Source organism: Mus caroli, chromosome 15, assembly GCF_900094665.2.
Source record: "Mus caroli chromosome 15, CAROLI_EIJ_v1.1, whole genome shotgun sequence".
Classification (NCBI taxonomy): Eukaryota; Metazoa; Chordata; class Mammalia; order Rodentia; family Muridae; genus Mus; species Mus caroli.
The window spans coordinates 41,932,151-41,952,997 of NC_034584.1; the positions used below are offsets into that span (position 1 = coordinate 41,932,151).

Genomic DNA, 20,847 nt, shown 5'->3' on the forward strand with positions numbered 1-20,847 from the left:
CTGGTTCCTCTTTGTCTTTTATTCTTTGTCTCTTTTCCTTTCAGGCTTTCTGCATTTTGTTCTGACTGGTCCCTAAACACTCTCCTCTCTTGTCAGCACGATGTATTCCTATATCACTTCTTATTCTATTTAGATGTCAAATCTTCCCTGACCACCACACCAGCCCCTTCTCCGGCCTTCATATTATTGACCTGTCAAAATTTCACTCTATTTTCTTCCCTGAAATACATTGTTTTCTGGAAGTTCACATTCATTATTTCTTTCTAATATACATGAATATTTTTATCTCTGTACATCTGTTTAGCAGTAGGATAAGTGGAATAAGAATATATAGTGTGTCTTTTTTTTCTCTAATGTTAACAACATAATCTTGAGTTTTCAGAATTTGCTGAGTGAATAACTAGGGTGGCATTGTAAGAATGTAAAGAAGGCTTATACAGTGGATCAGTGTTTCAGTGTGCCATTACAAAACCTGAAGACCTGTGTTCAATCCCTCAAATTTCACGGTGAAAGGACAGAATGTATTCCTCCAAATTTTCCCTAACCTCTACACATATTCTGTCGAACCCGTATATCCAAATGTACATAAACGCACATGCCAAAAAAATAAATCCTTATTTATAAAAACATTAAGGGTTTTTTTGTTTTTTTTTATTGTTGTTTTTTTTTTTTTTTTTTAAAGAAAGGCATAAAGTCTGCAATATCTAAGATACAGAGAAAGAAGCTCTGTGTTTGACCAGCTAGGTCAAGAATGCCAAGGCTTAGTTTGTGTAATAGAAGAAAGTCATTGAGCTAGAATGTGTCATAGTGGATTTCACCAAGAGTGAAGGACTTGTGTAAGGATGCAACAGCAAAGCTAGAAAGTCTTTAAAAAGAACTAAAACATAAAATATAACTCTGCTTCATTCAAGTGGAAGAACACTACTAAAGCACTACCAAAAAAATGACACAGGAAATTGGTATTGGAGTAAGGAGTCTGAGAGTACAGTTTTTATTTAAAAGAATACAGGGACAGGGTGATGTGCAATTGTCAAATATCTACAGTTCCTGAAAATAGGAAGATATGAAAAAAATTCACTAAGCAGAAGGAGGGTCTCTTTTGTCTGCAGTAAATGGTGAGCATAGTACCAGAGGTCACCTTCCAAAGCTAAAATGCCAGGACCAAAGGAGAAATAACACTGCAAGCAACTTTTAGAAAACGAACTTAGGTGCAAGCATTTGCTGTTTAAAGGGGGAAAAGCAGGATGATTTTTCTCTGTGTAGTAATTGTGTTATCAGTAGTCTTTTTTTTCTCTTTACAAATTAGATGGGTAAAACCATTGCTTTATGGAAGTAATCTTAGCCAAAATTTTGACTCTCAAGACAGACCACCTGCCAAGTTTCCTAAAATTTCTACTATTTAAAATATTCCTTTAAGGATGTAGTAAAAGTCTGCTCTCTTGGAAAAAAATCTTTTTTTTTTTTATAGAAAACCTCAAAGCCTTCTGCATCTGTTGCTAGTATTCATAGTGATATTATGAGATTCGTATTTCTCCATTGTGTTTCCTCCCTTATGTTACTGTGTGGGTAGAACATCCATTTCAGTGGTTACCAAAAGTGAATTATCAAAGACATGCAGGGAAATAGGTATGTTCTCTGCAAATGCAAAAAGAATTAATATAACTCTCATCCACACATAAGCACATAAGTTATCTTTCCAGGTGCCCAACTGCATAAAAATTTTGTTACGTGTATTATCTTAATTTAGTTCCATTTTAAAAAGTTGTGTTTGAGTAGAAATGTAAATTATTACAGCCATTATGAAAACCATTATAGACATTCCTCAAAACACTGCAACTACAGCTACCATATGATGAAGCAGCTTTACAACTGCTATTAACCCAAAGAATGACAAAACACAGTAAGAAAGATGACGTATCCCCATCGCAGAACTCCTCGGAGAAGCCAAGTAAAACAGTCAACATAATTGTCAGGGGAAAAAAAGTGGTACATATTCACAGGAGAACCTAGTTTTCCATTAAAAATTCCCTTATGGCCTGTAATTTGTGGCACTAGCAATGGAATTGAGGATGCTATGTTAAGTATATTAAGCCAGACATAGTATGACAAACACAAGACGTCCTCATTCGTATATGGGAGCTAAAAGAATGGATGTTGTAGAAGTCGAAAGTCTGAATATGTTAGAGGCAGGAGAGTGTTGTGGGAAGATAGAGAGATGGTAGCTAATGACTGCAGAAGCTAAGATGTGTAGGAGTAACTTGTAATACTTCACAGCTTGGGCAGTCAGGTATTAGTGATTGACAACAGTGAATTTTTGTCAAACATGTAGGTCAAAAATTTACCAATATTCCCAACAAATAAAAGAAAACATATTTTAAGTAGTAAGTGTGCTAATGACCCTAATTAGATTAATACATAGTATGCACATGTACTGATATATCAGTGTTTCAATAAATATGAGCAATGATTCTGTGTTCATTTTCATATTTTAAAAAAAAAAAATCTGTGTACTCATATATTAGTCTCCCTCTAACTCTCCCTTTTCTTCCTCTGATAATCTTGTATATGATTTGATTAGTATTAAAGTAAAAAAACAAAAACCAAGAAGGGAAAGTTTAATCTATACAGTTGCCCAAAGGAGGGATTTGGAGGCGAAGAAAACACCATGACATATGTAAGCACCCAAAAGGCCAGGAGACACAGTAAGAAAGTCCCGAGTACTAGGAAAAGCATGTTGGACTCTGGACCAGCATCCAAAAGAAAGAATAGTAGAGAAGAAACATGAAAAAAAAAAGTCTCCTTTCTGAGTTAGGACTGAAAAAATGCCAATTTAATAGAACCACATGGTACATTTTTAGTAATGTATCTAATTCAAAGCCTTTCTCCAAACATATGATATTTAGAAACTTGCAAGTCTGGTTAATGTAATGTTTCAAGAATAGACAGGTTTGTATATTAACACAAACTAGGTATTTGTCTATTTTTTTTAAAAATCTTGATAAAAATATATCCATAACCAAATTGTGTTACTTGAGAACAAAAATAGCTCCTCTGCTTGAGTCAAGTGCATTGTATGAAGTAATTCAGGTGAGCTCTCAGTGAGTAGGCAGGCAGCCTTTCTGTCACTCCAAGAAAAGGTCCCAAATCCAAACCATAGAGACAACAAGGATACTTGATCCCCTATCAGGTTTACTACTAATCAGTTTCTAACTGGAGTCAAACTTCTGCTCTTGCTTCTTGGAACTAAGTTTCTCCTTAACCAGAGTAAAACTTAGTGATTCTAATTTGGTAAAGCTATACTTAATATTTAAATTATCTTGTTCCCCTTACCACCATTCTAATAGAATAAGACTTGGTAGTTCGCTAATACTGTGCTGATGACAGTATTGGTTAGAACACAGGAGTATAACATGAAGACTATTCCAGTGAGTTTCCAACTAATTAAAAGAACTCTAGGCTTCTGTTGGCGCTGATTGACTGCCACAACTTAGGAGTGTGATCCCCCTTTGTTTCTTTCTTTTCCAGCCCTCTCTGCTACGTGTGACTGCTTGTGCATGATCTGTAACTTTTTCTTCATAATCTATTGCATCATATGCTTGCATACTTCTATTTTAATCACTGACGAAAATCAACACTGAGACCTGGAGTATTTTAATGAGACTATATCACCAAATATACTGGTTATTAAGGAACTTACTTAGTTTAACTAACAAGATCATTATCTCCCAAAAAAGATATGATTTGATAAAATTATTATTTAATTATTTTTATGGGCTTTTTATTACAGTGTTAGAATTAGCTGATATTTATAATTATATTTACTTTAATCCAGGAAGATTTTAGAGTTTTGCTCCAATTAAAAGGGAACATTATACTAATGATTTCATGTTGCTGTGTGGATGAACAATAATACACTGCTTAAAATATTTGCTTATCATTTCCTTACTGGACACTAGTCCAAAATTTCTGAAATAATATTGAACACTGTTCTTAACATTATGCTAATGGATTCACTTTCTTTTGATTTTTCTTCTGTTTTCTTTTTCTAATTATTTGTATTGTGAATCAGCTTGACCCCAAAGCATTCCTTTGAAAATATTTACTTGAGAATATATGAATTTAAATAAATCTATTGCCTTTGAAGAACTTCTAGATCTGTAGAATAAGCCAATATTATTATAGTTATGCCTGATTTGTTCAAATGCTCATCCTTTACTGATAATAAGTTCTCTCTCACACTTTTGATTCTGATAGAGAATTTAATGTAGAAAATTCTGGCAATTGTTAGTATCTCGGTCTATGACCATATTCCACACTATAAAGTTTCCATGCAACTAGAAAGATGATTCTTTTACCTTCCAGTTCCCTGCAGCAGAAATCAGTGTCCTTCCCAGAGCTAGGCACTAAATTCTACTTTAGAAAGCAAATATGAGGATTTGAGACACTTAAATTATATCTATGATGATATACATCTTTCTGCGGATAAAAGATATTGGCTTTTAAAGTCTAAAATTATGATCTTTGAAGTCATTATTCATTCATTTCCCTTACGGCCAGCAAACCATTTACTTATCTAAGAATCCAAATCCCATTATCAGCATCTATATTTTTATTAAGATCTAGATCAATTTCCCTTACTTGTGATAACTACTATTTTTAACATTAAAGATAGTACAAAATTATCTAAATAACCATTGAATACAAAAGATATTTTTAAACTTACTGTATACAAGTAATAATTTGTTTTGCATTAAATAATACATATTCGAGGTGAAAATGCTTAAAAAAGCTTCTCCAAGCTATTTATGAATATAATTCAATACTTTGTATTATATATGATTAAAGAAACGATGAAAGCTTTGAACTAGATAGGCCCCCTCAATAATGTGATAGGTAGGTATGCCTTCAACAGCAGCTTTAGTTACTACTGCTTCTTTTAACCTTATGTGCCAGGCCTCCTAAAATAGATGCAGTTCTCATAGCAGGAATGCTCCACAGTTCTGTATGAACATGAAGTTTGTTCTGCTGAAAATATTCTTTTTTTCTTGTCTAACTTAAGCATCTAGCTAGTTTTTAAGACTATGCACAAATGTCACCTTGTCTTTGAAAAATTCTGTGAAATTTACACATGGAATTTACACATTTATTGTTCTGCGTGTTCTACCACATTGATATCTATCATATATATCTATTATTGTGTGGATAGCAATGTGTTGTTTCTTAACCTTTCTGTCTCTTCTATTAGATTAATATTTTTTCAAAGGAGACTGAAGCATAAGTATCTTCACATACTCTGTGTTGAGCATTGTGTCTCTCAAAGAAAAGGTGTTCACATTTTATACAAATTGAATGAATGAGTTTTCTTTACATATTTGTCATGTTTTTGTTTTTCACACACACACACACACACACACACACACACACACATATATATATATATATATATATATATATATATATAGCTCTTGAGCTTCATAAATGCAGTATAATAACTCTAGCATTCGTTAACTAATGTTAGAGTTTGAACCATTGTTGTCCCCCAAAAAAAATCCACATCAGAAAGGCTTAGATGCTGGTACAGTTATACTGGAAAGGAAAGATACATTTCAGAGGTGAGAACCAGGTGAAGATATTATTTATCAGATACATGATCTTCAAGAAAATTTTGTGACCTCTGGCTTTTCCTCTTCTTTTCTCCATAACTATGAGGAGAAGGTTTTCTTCTATACATTTCAGTTATTGACAGTCCAAAAGACAACAAATCTGCCCAATGGCGAACTAGAAACTTTAAAAGAGTATGCCAAAATAAAAGTCCTCTGTCATTAAGTTGATTATCAATTACCCATTAAAGTAATAGAGAGCTACATGGAATAACTAGTCTTTACTAAGTACATGTGTATCATTTCTGGCTCTCTTCTTTCCCATTGGAAATTTTGCTCTATCAACACATTCAGCATAACTCACTGGGTTTTAGCAGTGGACCGAATGGCCTGAACTAACAGATGTTGAAGTGATAATACGTAGAGTCGTACTGTCAAGAAGCAGACCTGTATAATAAATATAAACTGTGCCTAGAACTACAGTCGAGATTCTCTCACAAACATCAACACAGGTGTTGTCATATTGTTGTGGGTATTTGTCAATTACATATATTTGACACAATCTATATTTAAGGATTAGATTTCATCATTCATTTATTTAATCAATACATTGGTTTTGAGTACTTATCAAGTATTAGAAATTTGACACATTGTGGGACACTATAATATAAATAATATAAATGAACACAGCTATGTTGTATGTCCAATGCTGTTTGCATGGAGTATGCATTCTAAATTAAAAGGAATTAATTTCTCTTTATTCATAAGATATCCTAATTACATATATGATACATTTGATCTAGAATTACTATAACATCTCATAGATGTATTCAAGTAACAGGCCTAATCCCTTTTATGCAGCTTGTCTTGGTTTGTTCTTGTGTTTGTTTGTTTAAATGCTTTTCCAAAAATTGGATACCATTATATGGTTTCTATACAAAGAAAGCCACTTATTCTAATTCCAAATGAAATTTTCAACAACTTCATTATTTTCTTTGATCATCAGGTCCAGGTGCTAGCATGGTTCATGGATGTTGTAGAACTTGTGGAACATAGAACCTTGCTAGAGGAAATTTGTCACTGAAGTGTGCCTTGGAATTTATACTAGTCACTGTCTCTGAGCTAGCTCTCTCCTTCTATCTATTGCCATATCAGCTTAAGTTTTCACTAGCATGAAGCCACGGTGCCAATTCTACCATGATGACTGACTAGAAAATAAAAGATGGTAGAAATAGATTGTTACTTCCTCATGCAACTTTTGCTACGTATTCTGACACAGCAATGAGAAAAGTAACTAATTCAAGTGACCTTTACCTTGACTTATAAATTCTATCATAATAGGGGAAGCATTGTAACTGATACCAAGGAAAGGTTGTAAATGAACTTTAAAAAACACAGTGAATAATTAAGCAAAAAATTGAAAACTGAACAAAATGGGAGAAGATACTAGAAACATTAAATCTCTGAAGGAAAAAACCTATAAACTCTTAATAGACCAATAAATAAAGACATTGTAATCAATGTCAATCAATTGATTGATTGTAATCAATCAATAAGTAAAGACATTGAATCAGTAATATAAACAAATGAAGATCTAGAAAAAGACTGTATAAGCGAATTGTCCAAAGTATTTAGTGACTTCACCCAGCAGTTATCAAACTCTTCCACAAATGATATAGGAATGAACATTTCCAAATTCACTATTGATATCAGTATCTTCTTGCCACTGAGCCACAAAAATACAATTTGAAAAAAAAAAAAGTAGTTCAATAGTAAACGCCATTGTTGACCAAGAAGGCAAAAAATATTCAACGTAACACTAATGGATAAATTTAACACATAGTTAAAAGAGCTATGCATGATGGCCAAATTATATTTATTATATAAATGTAAGGATGTTTTAGAATACATACCATTACATGTGACCTTTTTTTATAAAATGAATAATAAAATATATGATCAATGGATGCAAAAAGTGTCAATAAGTTTCTTTATTTAAAACTCAGTAAAATGGATGTGCAAGAAATTTAGTGCACTCAAATAAAAGCTGTATGTAAAAGGTATACCAAGGGTTTCATATGGGATAGTAAAAAACTAAATGCACTTAATTCCTATAAAACCAGCAAGAAGGCAAGGAAGTGTGTCACTTGTATAAAAGGCCCACCAGAGCTATCATGGGATAGTGAAAAACAAAAGGCAGGGAAGAGGGTAAAGAAGTGAGTCACTTGTGATCAATATTCTGATATCAAATCCCTAGCTAGAGTAATTTGTGGTCAATTTCCTTTTGTATGTAATGGCACAGAGGACCCTGTGGAACATATGCAGTTACCTAAACCAATCACATATGGACACATACTGCTTCTTCCACATACAGGTCACATCTAAAGCACTCACTTTTAAAGAATCAGTACAATCGTTGTTGGTGGTGCTAATGAGAATTTGGAGTGGAAATTGCTTACCAGCCAGTCTAAGATTTCACTATCACAAGAATATATTTTAAAACATTGATTCATATCCTTATGAGTACTGGACACTTATAAATTTATTAGAGGGGTAAAAATCATGTTGCTTCTCCCAACATTAAAAATAATTGCATCTGCCAAAACATCTGCATTTTCTACACACAAGTTTTTTCAACTGAATTGAGAGAATATTTTGAAATCTCAAACAACATTAGATCAGACTGAATGTCTTGTCAGAGTTGATGTCATTTGTATAAAAAGAACCGTATTTTTGTTTACTGTTATTTTTGTTTTGCTCTGAAGGTTTTATTTCGTTCTTATTGAAAATAGATTTTTTCCATACAATATATTTTGATTGTGGTTTCACTTCCTTCTATGTATCCTAGTTCTTCCTGAATTACTCTCCCACTTGATTCCCTAAGTTTTCTTCATCTCCTTAGAAAATAAAAAGCGGTTTTTTCGCCTCTACAATCAAGCTCTCCCAATAAACGTGTGCAGAAGGATCCTGTTGCAGCGTTAGCCTCCTTTGCTGAGAGCTACATCTGACTACGGTCTTTTGACTCTCCTCAGCTATAACTAATTGTCAGAGGTGGAAGTATAAAGATAGTCATGATATAAAGCATGAGCTCTCCCAGTAAAGGGCCCAGGCAGACTACTAAATGGGTAGTCATAGGATAGAGAAAGGAAAATGGCTCTTAATTTGGAAATCAGTAGAGTGAATGTAGCCAGGGGGCTGTTAAACCTGTGCTCTGATGAGCCTTGATTTTCATTTCATATATATATATATATATATATATATATATATATATATATATATACATATATATGAGGATGAAATAAATATATTTTGATTATATATATAAAAAAAAAGAAAATAAAAAGCATGTAAGGAATAATAATAAAACAAAAAATAAGATAAATCAAAAGCAAACTGGAATATGACAAAACCTGTTTTAACTTTTGGAGTTAATAAATTACCTTTACCTGTGTACTCAAGATGAAATCCTGCAGCAGAGACACTGATGTCTGATTGGAAATTTAGGTATAAATTATTAGATGTACTATTGAGAAGATGAGGTATTGTTGTTCCTGAAAAGACAATTGACAAGTCAGGTCAAGGATCATGTGTAAAATACCACAGCACCAATAAAGAAATTAAGTCAACTCATAAGCAGTCAAGCCATTGTAACTAAAACTGTAAATTGCTCAAAAGGATTTGAGGAAATTCAGTAAAAATATTTCCCCCTTTATCCCATTTTATTTCACTGACCCAGTCTCTGAGAGTGACTTATGAAATGATTTCAGATAATTTCCTAAAGTTAGAAACATAAAGAGTGTGCCCAAAAGCTGTTTGAGTTTCATGGAAATTGCAAATCATATGTGTGAATTAAAAATAACAATTATTTTACAATTTGCTTGTGTTCTTTAGACCATTGTAATGCAAGGCTTTGTATAGATTTAGAGCAGTTATGCATTAATTCACATTTATTAATAAAATAGATGCATTATTCTTCAACAGGTTGAATACTTGATATTTCTTATACTCTGATAGCAAAACTGATGGTTAGCTTTCCAAAAAAGACCCAGTTTTGAAATAATATTAGCCTCTTTCTCAGCAGATTTATTATAATGGATTTTGGAACTTCTGAAGCAAATGAACCTTGTTCAACCCAACTATTAAATTTGAAAATATAAAATATCTGCCGGAACAAATTAATCCCTGCCTATTCATTCAGAAACTCTAAATATCCAAGAGTTTCAAACAGCAAGCATTGAAAATAACTATGAATTCTGTTTTGAGATAAACTCCAAAGTAGATGTGTGTTCAGAGCTACATATATCTTCAGACTATTCATAGGGAATATTTCATAGGGGAAAATTCATAGGGAATGTTTACACTTGCTTTATACGGATGCCTATAAGATATCCTGCTGACTGCTTGGGGAAAATGGGAAAAATCACTTATAGACTGGATTTTGATACGGAATTGTTTATGATCTGACTGTTTTCCTTGATGTCATCCCTGCCAGCTAGGAAGTAAGAGGTAAACAGATGCCAGAATGTCCAGACCTGCCTTACAACTTAGAGGTTCATAGTAATTAAGAATTCTGATGCTGTCGTCTCTCCAGCTGGGTCCAGCTCTCCATCTAACCATAGCGGTTCAAACTCTGGCAACGTATGATATGTGTTATATGTTAATGACACATATCACCTATACTATTTGTATAAAAGGATCATCACACACACAAAAAAGAATCATGACATATTGGTAAACTATTACTAGAATGCTGGAAAGCTTCAACGAGCATGTATAACTCCTTTCAGTACTTTAAAACTTCTTGTATCTTAGGTCCTAGTGTATGATTCATAATTAAACCTCAAAGAGTTTGTAGCAATTATTTTAATCCTTTTTCTATACTGCTGGTTATATTTTCATTTTCAATGAACTCTGATTTCTTTTTTACCTGAATAACTTCCAAGTCTCGGTGCATTGTTGTCTCCCCCATCATAGAAGTCCAGAGAATCCCAGTTGTGCTCCGTAGCAAAGCTAACTACTTGTACCTATGAAATAACAGTTTCTGGTGAAAATTAATGCTTCTAAGCAGATATGCAGTCTAGAGGCACCCACTAGAAGACAGATCACAAGGTCAGACAACATCCCTGTTGATATAATAGATGGATCAACAAAAATTGATTTGGGGTATAATATTACTGGTCAACATGAACTAATTTGTATGAGAGAAGCGTTATGGAACAGCTGGCAGAGTGCATGATGGACATAACGTGGAAGTTGATGTCTCCATTTTAGAACATACTGTTACTAAATGCTTTGGCTTAATTTGCTAGGAATTCAAATTCATGTTCTAAATAGCTAGCTAACATTAATGCTTTGGAGTACTAGACTTCTGTCAGTGGCTCAATTTTCTCTTTGCTTTACTGTAAGAAAATAAACAGATCTGTGGCTCACAAGCACAGAGGACTGCAGTGCATTTTCAGTAGGTTTATTCTTGAACTCATTTCCATGTATAAATCCATTCGATTTTTTTCTTTAATATTTACATTACTGTCAATATAGGCAGCCACAGGCAGTATTTTGTAATAGATTTGTATGGATCTTTCAAAGACTATTTTTATTAATGTAGTCAGAATAGAAGTCACCTTGAAGATCCCTCGTGTGAGAAGGCAAATACCGGGCTATGATTCTGTGTCTATTAGATTTTATTTAAAGAAACAGACATGTGCTATTTTGTTGTACCTCACTTGGCACAGTATGAAGTTTCCAGGAACCCATGGAACTCACAACTGTGGATTCCATTCTGTTCTTTATAGACTGCTTTGTAGCTTTCAAGAAGGAAAGGGAGAATTTTATTAGAATGCATTCATTTTTACTAACTGGATTCTGTTATAAGTGTAGGTACTCATTTGCTACATAGTTATGACAATTCTGCTCATTAAACTGTTCTTTTCTGCAAAACAGCCCTCCATCACTCTCCTATTCAAGTAGATGCTGGCACTGCTGCTCCAGGGGTGAGTGGCACATGGCAGGAGATATCCTGCCTGCATGATTGGCAGCTGATCTAATGTGCTGTTCCAGAACAACAAGGATTAAAGCTCCAACCATTACTTTATTAAACAGTAATTCATTCCCAATTATTTTCCGAATTTTTCTTTTCTTCAGTCCAATGTAAAAAAAAAAAAAAAAAAAAAAAAAAAAAAAAAAAACCATTATACTATGCCAAAAATACCTTGTAAAGATTCATGCAGAAGTTGATTTTTGATCTGAGCTTAAGGTAATGAGAAGCTTCTACAGGAAGGAAATTATTAAGAGTGTGAAACGGTGGATGAATCAAACCATGATCTGGACTCAGTGGACTCTCAGTAATCCAATTTAGCCACAGTAGAGAGAATCTCTATGTAAGAGGAAAGCTGAATGCATGGTTAGAAGCACAATAGAACACAGACAAGGAGTGCTGCTTAATGATAAATACAAGAAACACAAGTCAGGGTCACTGGGTTTGAAACTTCCTTATAACCTTTACTTAAACATGTCTAACTGCCTAGAGATGCTGTCAATCTTGTGCTGCAAATTCTTCACAAAAGTTATTGTGAAGAAATTGTCTAATTCACAGATTCCCTAACATTTAAGCTAAACAATGTGTATTAAAAGCTTAATGTGTAGTATAAATTGAAAGCTCAGAATCTTAGCTGAGAAAGATGAGGAGAGAAAAGTGATTAAATACTAAACACTAGCAAAAATAATCATGCACTTGAAAGTATAATTATGCCTTCAGTTTTCCACTAAAGGATTGCGAATTAGGAGGGGGATATAATCAAGACTTCAAGTGCAGATCTGAATTGGTGGAGGAAATGAAAGTGGAAAGTGAAGCTCTCTACAGATGAATTAGATAGGATGCAGAAGTGGGACAGCAAAACTCTTGGTGTCACATGTGTTCACATGAGGGCAATCACTGGATTCCATGTGATGTAAACAAGAGACTGAGACTAGATATTCAAGAACAATTTCTGTTTTCCCCTGAGTTATTCAGAGCATAGAAGCAGAACAACATTTAAGCATTTCTAGGTGTGCCTGCTATGCTTAAAAGGGGAAGAACATTTGTTAAATTCTGGATTTGTCCGTGTATTTAGGAGCAACAGATCTTAATACAAGGAGCTTATAAATATTACCTTATTTATTGGGGTGGGATGCACCTTTAAGAAGTAACCAAATGGAAAACCTTAAGACATATGAAAAAATGTACTGAAAAAAGTATAAAGGTAAATAAGAAAGCACAGCATCCACAAAAGCCAAAACCAGATGGGTGTGGCCAAAAGCAAAGAAATATATGCTCTTATTCAATGTTGGGGAAAACATAGTAAGAAATTCACAGAGACCTGGAATAGGAGAGGACCTATTGCTAATTTGATGTCTGTATAATGATACAAGATTTGGATACTCAATTAAATAGCTATTTATTTCATGATGATAAAGTATTCACAAACATCTGATACTATTTGTGACTGAGAGTCTAAGAAATATAGCTTGATATGATATCACCATATTGAGTATAGAAGCATGAAATGGCCAGAAAAACTAACAGGCAGTGTTCTGGAATCTCTTATGCAAGTTAATGAGTGAGAAAGTACAAGGACAGAAAGTCTAATAAGAAACAACAGAAGTATATGGTTTCATTTCAGCCTTGTGAGAAGTTTTGGGAAAAACTAGCCATCGTGGCAGCAGGATAGCTTTGTGGTAGAGTATGCTGGATAGTTTGGGGTCAACTTCACATAAACTAAAGTTATATGGTAGGCTAGAATCTCAATTAAGACAATGTCTCCATAAGACTGGAGTGAAAGCAAGTCCATGGAGTATTTTCTTAACTAGCAATTGATGTGTGAGCATCCAACCCATTGTAGATAGAGCTATCTATAAGATGATGGTCCTGGATCCACAATCTCCTCTGCATCAGCCCTTGCCTCCATGTCCCTGCACTGTTTGAATTACTGTCCCGACATCCTTTGATGGTGAATAGTAATGTATAATTGTAAACCAAGTAAATCTTTCATCCCATGTTGCTTTTGGTTGTGTTTCATTGCAGCGATAGAAACCCTAACTTTATCCCTTTATTCTGGAATCACAGGAACTTAGGAGATTCATGTTGATAATAATTATGCAATCAGTATTTCTTCATGATTTCATAAATAGTTCTTTTGTTAAATGCAGCTCCTAAGAAGCTGTCCCTGGGACATTCTGATAAAATAAAGAGGGAAAGAAATGAATCTATCATTTCTTACAAACATATCACATCATATTAATATAACAGACTGATCTTTTTGTTGACATTTTCCCACACAACTCTCAATAATAAAATATTGCCTATTTTAGAATCTTTTCTGAGTTTTTCTACCAAAGCGTAGTTCATTTCAACCCAGAGCTGTTATATTAAATATAATTCTTAATACATACATGTTTAGTTCCAAACCTCTAAAGTTAAATTTTTCTCAAACCTATATATTACTTATAGAACAATCAATAGATTGTTCTTAAAATAAAACATAAAAGATACACTAAGTATGATATGTCCAATAATAGAGTCCATATGGGGACTTATTTCTCAAGGTGATAAACAGTCCTCCTGAGTACTTAAGAATCCAGTATACATATCATGCTATGAGATTTCTAAATACTCTGCTAAACTCAGATTCTGTTTTGTAGGTGGAATAAATAAATGTTGTGCTTTCTAAGTAAAGATTTTATATTGGCATTGACATGTACAGTTTTGAGGCTGTTTGCTCAAGGCGAGGGATATACCAAAATTCGTCTGTAGATATTTATTATGCACTTCTAACTCTCCAAAATAGTTCCAAATCCATTACTTGAGGAAATGTCCATGAACTTTTCTAAAAGTATGTACTGAGCTTGTAGTGCCATGTCCTGCGGTATGTGTCAGAACTATGATGGCTGCTCGTCTCAGCAGCGTATAAACAATTAGCAGGTGATAGGAAAATCTAATAGTGTTATAATAAAACTATATAGGAGGAAATTTAACCTCTTATCTAGTTCATAGAAGGTTTATCACAGAAATATGTTTCATACAGAAATGAAAGTAAGGTTACGGCAAATAAGGAGAGATGTTGGCTACTGTCAACGACAAAGGAAATAATATTCACAGTATCCACAGGAAAATGGATGTCACACTGTTACAGCAATGGATGTTGTGAGCACAATAAACTTTAAGAAATGGTACTGAGCACAGAGAAATGAGTACTTATGAGTGTTTAAAATGATGGGGAAATGCAGGTACCATGAGTAAGAAAATGATACAAAGCACATGAAACTCAAGAAGAACGAAGACCAAAGTGTGGATGGACACTTTGCCCCTTCTTAGAATTGGGAACAAAACACCCATGGAAGGAGTTACAGAGACAAAGTTTGGAGTTGAGACAAAAGGATGGACCATCTAGAGACTACCATATCCGGGGATCCATCCCATAATCAGCCACCAAACGCAGACACCATTGCATACACTAGCAGATTTTGCTGAAAGGACCCTGATATAGCTGTCTCTTTTGAGACTATGCCTGGGCCTAGCAAACACAGAAGTGGATGCTCACAGTCAGCTAGTGGATGGATCACAGGGCCCCCAATGGAGGAGCTAGAGAAAGTATCCAAGGAGCTAAAGGGATCTGCAACCCTATAGATGGAACAACAATATGAACTAATCAGTACCCCCTGGAGCTCATGTCTCTAGCTGCATATATATCAGAAGATCGCCTAGCCGGCCATCAGTGGAAAGAGAGGTCCATTGGTCTTGCAAACTTTATATGCCTCAGTACAGGGGAATTCCAGGGCCAAGAAGTGGGAGTGGGTGGGTAGGGGAGTCGGGGGGAGGGTATGGGGGACTTTTGGGATAGCATTGGAAATGTAAATGAGGAAAATATCTAATAAAAAATATTAAAACAAAAGAAAATTATAGTATAAGATTTTAATATTTAGAAGTGGTTGGTGGTTGGTTGGTTGGTTGGTTGGTTGGTTGGTTGGTTGGTTGGTTGCTCTTTTTATTCACTTTGTTAGGAACAGACTAAAGAGAATATGTCTGGATCAAGGATAAGACCAATTTGATCTTTTGTGGTAGAAAACACAAATGGAAAGAGAGACTTATGAAAGACCGTGTTGGAGCAGTTTGTTAGACACAAATGTAAGTCAGAATAAAATTCAGAATTTCTGGCTTGAAAACTAAATGTGGTTGGAGACATTGTCATATAGAGAATGACTGAGAAAATAAACTGTATAGAGATTGGTGCATGCTGAGAGTGGGGGATGGAGAAATCATTTGATGAAAAAAATCCTAGAACTACTATTGGATAATTTAGCAATAAACTTAGCTGTAAAACCCATTGACTAGTGTAGATAGTATAAATCTGGTGTTATAGATGTGGGCTTCTTCTATTGATACAAACACTATCATTAATTCTGTCCATCTTTCAAAAAAAAGGAGATTTTGTTTTTTATTTTGTCATCATTGTCACTTGTTTTTCTTTTATTATCTGTTATTATCCGAGTCATGCTTAGCTCATAACAGTCACTAGGAACATAGAAGTAAAGACTGTGAAAAGAAGATGACAGAAGCCGAAGTAAATAGGCTTCAGACTCTCGAGAACATTAGTACCTGCATAAGGGGTTGACATTAAAGAAGAGACAAGATTAAATATAGAAGCAGGTGATTCGGGTAAAGGAAAGGTCCTACGATCCAAGAAAACATTGATGTCATGACTAAGGTGGGGAGAAGTGTTTTGAGAGTGACAGGAGAATCTGTAATGTTAAACTGTGTTGTCTCAATGCACAGATCAGCAATGCAAAAGATTTAATCATGCAGGTGTTCATGGGAGAACAGCTTGATTAGAGCATTAGGTACTAAAGCCACACTGCAGATTAACAAAAATAGGACAAGATAGTAGAGAAATAGCTGATAACATTTAAATAATCAAGGACGTCCTTCATAGACTTATAAATGAATGAGCTAATGAAAGTTCTCTGTGATTCTCACTTCAGAGCACAACCAGAGGTATGTACAACCCTGAAGTCTTTGTTTAACCTATTTTCTTCAGAATGTCTATTTAGGAGAAAGGCAGACAAGAATCATGAGAGGAAGGAGGAAAGATGCCTTAAAGAGGGTATGGACATCACAAATGAATAGAAAGAGATTGGCTGTCGGATAAAGGGTTAAGTATGAAATAGGGGAGAGGACTAAAAACAGGTAGGCTAACTAAAACTAAGGGTATATAAGAAAAAAACTGTGAAAACCCACTCCTTTTTCAGCTAATTATATATGTATGTCTGACTATATATGAGAGCAAAGATGTTTTGCATTGAGAACAATACTGCTCCCCCAAAAACCTGCGTTATTAAACCAAAATTTCAGCACCAGCTATGGGACACCACCCTATAAATTGCTAGTTGTAGAAGCCCCCTGCAGAAGCCCCTTCTAACACAAAAGGCCATTGTAAATGTGCTTGCTTAATCAAGGAACAAGATGATACAATCCTATATCTGCAGACACCACACTGGCTTATAGGACATAGAGACATCAATCTCAGGCTAACTAGGAAAATATCCTGCTGGATACCTTTCATAGTACTGGAATTATGCCATGTGGGGTTCTGGATGCAAAAATAAATCATTGTTTTATTCAACATTGTATGCTGAATGCTGCAATACCAACCTGCCTGAATTTATGTACCCACTGCTGCAATATTGGCATGGTGGTTACTGGGTAGTCAACAGTTTCCTGGTAGAATTCCAGGTCTGTCCCTCAGAGGGAATTTGTGCCTGAGGTTGTGAAACTAGTCAAAAGCTCCAGGATAGGGAGGTCATTGGCCCTAGCTGGACCTATTTCCTGCTGTTTCACTCAATGCTCATGTTGTCAAATTGCACACTAAATAGGCAACTGATGCTCTCAACTGTGTTCAAAGAATCATGCTTTTTCAGTGGTTCCTATAGAGGTGCCACATATGAACAAAAAGCTAAGAATAAGTGGCTATGAATGAGCAGGGACACTCAACTATAGATGCGGCATCTATTTCAACCCTACCCTCAGGGATTAGGGAACATTTTAAAAGCAGGAGTAGGAAGAATGTAAAAGTCTGAGGAAAGGGAAGAACTCTGTGGAATGAGGGAGACATTGCATGTATTAACTAACAGCAGCTGTAGTCCCTTACATGAGACCTATACAAGATCAAACCATTCAAGATTCCAGTGTGGAAGAAGTTGTTACAGAGGCTCCATCCCTACCTTAAAACTATTGAAAATTGATAGCTGCTAAGAAAATGAAAGTCAGTTTTCTTTAGGAGTGTGACTGCTGGTAGCTTGCAGATGCTGTAGTAGATAATCCACACCCATAGATATCTTTAATATTTTTGTAATCATGTTATTTACATATTTATCTCTACTTCTTCCTCTCCCTTGCCCCTCCCCTCTCCCTCTCTCCTTGTTTGTGTGTGTGTATATTTATGTGTGTGCATATGTTTATGTACGTGTTTGTGTGTGTGTGTGCTTTAACTTTGTTAGTGTCACGATGTACATGTGAAGGACATTTGCAGTAGCTGATTATCTCTTTCTTTTCTGTGAAAGAAGGAATCTAATCCAGATGATTAGGCTTGGCAGTGAGTACATTTACTTGTTCATCCGTCTAGCAACCCCGAATTTAATAGTCTGAAATATACCATTTATTTTGTGCCATCAATTGTCATGTTTTAATGTTAATGTCTACTGTATGGGTCTTTTTTTAGATTATCTTCACAATGACCTATTCTGAAGACATATTCTTAGGCAGCAGTGTTCAAAATCAGTGCATTTAAGGGGTGATTGCATCGTGAGGGCTCTGACCTCTTCAATTGATTATACTACTTATGCGTTCATAAGTCATTGGCCTACTCAGAGATATGAAACTTTAGGAGATGGGTTCTCCTTGGAATAAGTTACTGGAAATGTGTCTGTGGAGAATTTATCTTTACCCTAGCCTTGGCAGTTTTTTGATGGAAATAATCTGGGCCAGAGAATACTCTATTGGATTTCTGATATACAAAACCCTTGAGCTCCTTATCTCAAGATTCTATTATGTGTAGTAAAAGAATTTGGTTTGTTTTTGTTATTGTCTTCTTGAAAGCTGGATTTTGCTGTGCTTTCAGGTAAAAATATTAATAGTAAACATATTTCTATTAAACTTTTGTCAATTCAACTATTTGCTGAAGTTTAAGAAATAATATGCATCCTGCCATTATTGAAAATATTAATTCCAAATATAAAATGAAAAAAAATAAGACAAAGTTAATAAATATCCTTACTTGAATTCCAGCTCCCTCTGGCACTGTGATCTTCCAAACACAATTCAAATTGTTGTCATAAGGCTCAGGATATCCAGGAGACAAAATAGTCCCTTTGCGCTTAGTTAAAATTCCCCCACAAGGCACTGAAAGTTAAGCAGCATGAAAGCCAGTTAATTCTACTGAAAAGGATTACAATAAGACAAAGGTCAGACAAAAGTTTCCGATACAGAACAGACTTGTAAACAAAACCACATCACCTTATGTTTTAAGACTCAAGCATACCACAATAATGTCTCCAGAAATTAATTATACAGCATTCATAAATGAATAACTAAAATCATACAATTATGGCTATCATATGTGTTATAATCTCTAAAACTTATTTGACAGTATTCCTCACACACAGAAAATAAAAAGTAAAACAAGGTAGGTCAATGCATACATACAGACTGAGAAGTTTCTTATCTACTGTTATTTGGCACCTCCTTTCTTATTCTTGGGGCTTGGGGGTTATGAGATCTTTTAGAATCTAATATTGATTTTGGTAGTAATTACAATGAAAACATTCACTTAATCCACTCCATATGACAAGAATAATAACTCTTGAATTTAAATTTATTTAAATCTCCAACAGTCCAAACAGACTATAAAAAAACATTTTTCTTCATGCCATAACTAAGGGAACAGAGTCATTAGAGATCAAAAGATCTCACAGCAAGTGATGAACCTAGAATCTGCCTGCTTGTTCCCTGGTTCAAAGTCCATGTTCGTTGATGTGAGGAAGATATTTCATGTGGTTATTATCAGCTTATCTCCTAATAGAAAAAACAATATGTTCAATATTCTTTTTTGAAACTCTCCACTGATATTGAGAGTCATATTATTGATCAGTATTTATTGATCCCTGTGATTTGCTATGGTATGAGTTTTATTCCTTTACTTTTGAATTACTGTCTTGAAACAATTCCTTGAATCTTGTGTGTGGTTAACTTCTTCATACAGATGTTTTCCTGCTTGTGCCATCTTTAGATCTAGTCTGCTATATAGGTATTATTCAAATTTTATTTCATTTTGGAATAATTTTCTTTCTCAGTAAATTATATTTGATAGTTTTTCCAGGTATGATAGTCTTGACTGGTATTTGCTGGTCTCTGAGAAATTGTAGATAATCCATCCAGGACCTTCTAAGTTTCAGAGTTTCCATTGAGGAATCATGTGTTATTCTAATGAACCAGTCTTTTTATGTTACTTAATCTCACTCCCTTTCAACTTTTTTTAAATTTAATTTTATTTGTAATCCATTATTTACCTTCCATATTCCTCCTCTTAAATATACACTGAGTTTGAGGTTCCATCTACTTGCAGAATGTACTGCATGTAGGTTTCATGTCATGAGTGACCTTTTTCAGATTCTGGGCATTGCCTAATGCATAATGCATGAGTCTTTGGTGCCTCGAAAAATGGTCTTTCAATTTTTTGGAATATAAATGTCTCACTCTACAAAATGAAAACACTACTGATTACAAAATACTTTTTGAGAAAATGCAGAGTATTACTTAAAGAAACAAATCCATTTATTAAAATATAATAAATGACAAGTTAAATTTCTTTTGATTACAACTATTATTATTTTGAATAACACAGTAGTCTGCACATTGAATATTTTTCTAGCTTGCCTATAATGTACCAATAAATAAAAAAAAAATAAAAACATGTTATACATGAGAGAAAGGAGAAGGTGCAGACAGACAGACAGACAGACAAGACAGAGACAGAGACAGAGACACAGAGAATCAAAAGGGAAAGACACATAGGAGTCTGAGGATGTCCTTGGGTCCTCTCTTCTCCTCTCCTCCCCTCCCCTCCCCTCCACTCCCCTCCCCTCTTCTCTCTCTCTCTCTCTCTTTCTCTGCCACATTCCTTTGAAACAGCACCTCTCTCTCTCTCTCTCTCTCTCTCTC

At 34.6% G+C, this 20,847-nt stretch overlaps 1 protein-coding gene across 6 annotated transcripts in view; it reads right to left on the minus strand.

Moving 5' to 3' along the window:
• Csmd3 (CUB and Sushi multiple domains 3) overlaps positions 1-20,847 on the minus strand; it is a 1,196,994-nt gene that overhangs the window by 145,841 nt on the left and 1,030,306 nt on the right. For all 6 annotated transcript variants that reach the window (XM_029469822.1, XM_021183659.2, XM_029469819.1 and 3 more), the window contains 3 exons: positions 18,905-19,029; positions 10,528-10,624; positions 9,047-9,151 (listed from right to left, as the gene is read on the minus strand). In XM_029469822.1, the coding sequence (XP_029325682.1) occupies positions 9,047-9,151; positions 10,528-10,624; positions 18,905-19,029 (327 nt within the window). The remainder of the gene's footprint in view (positions 1-9,046; positions 9,152-10,527; positions 10,625-18,904; positions 19,030-20,847) is intronic.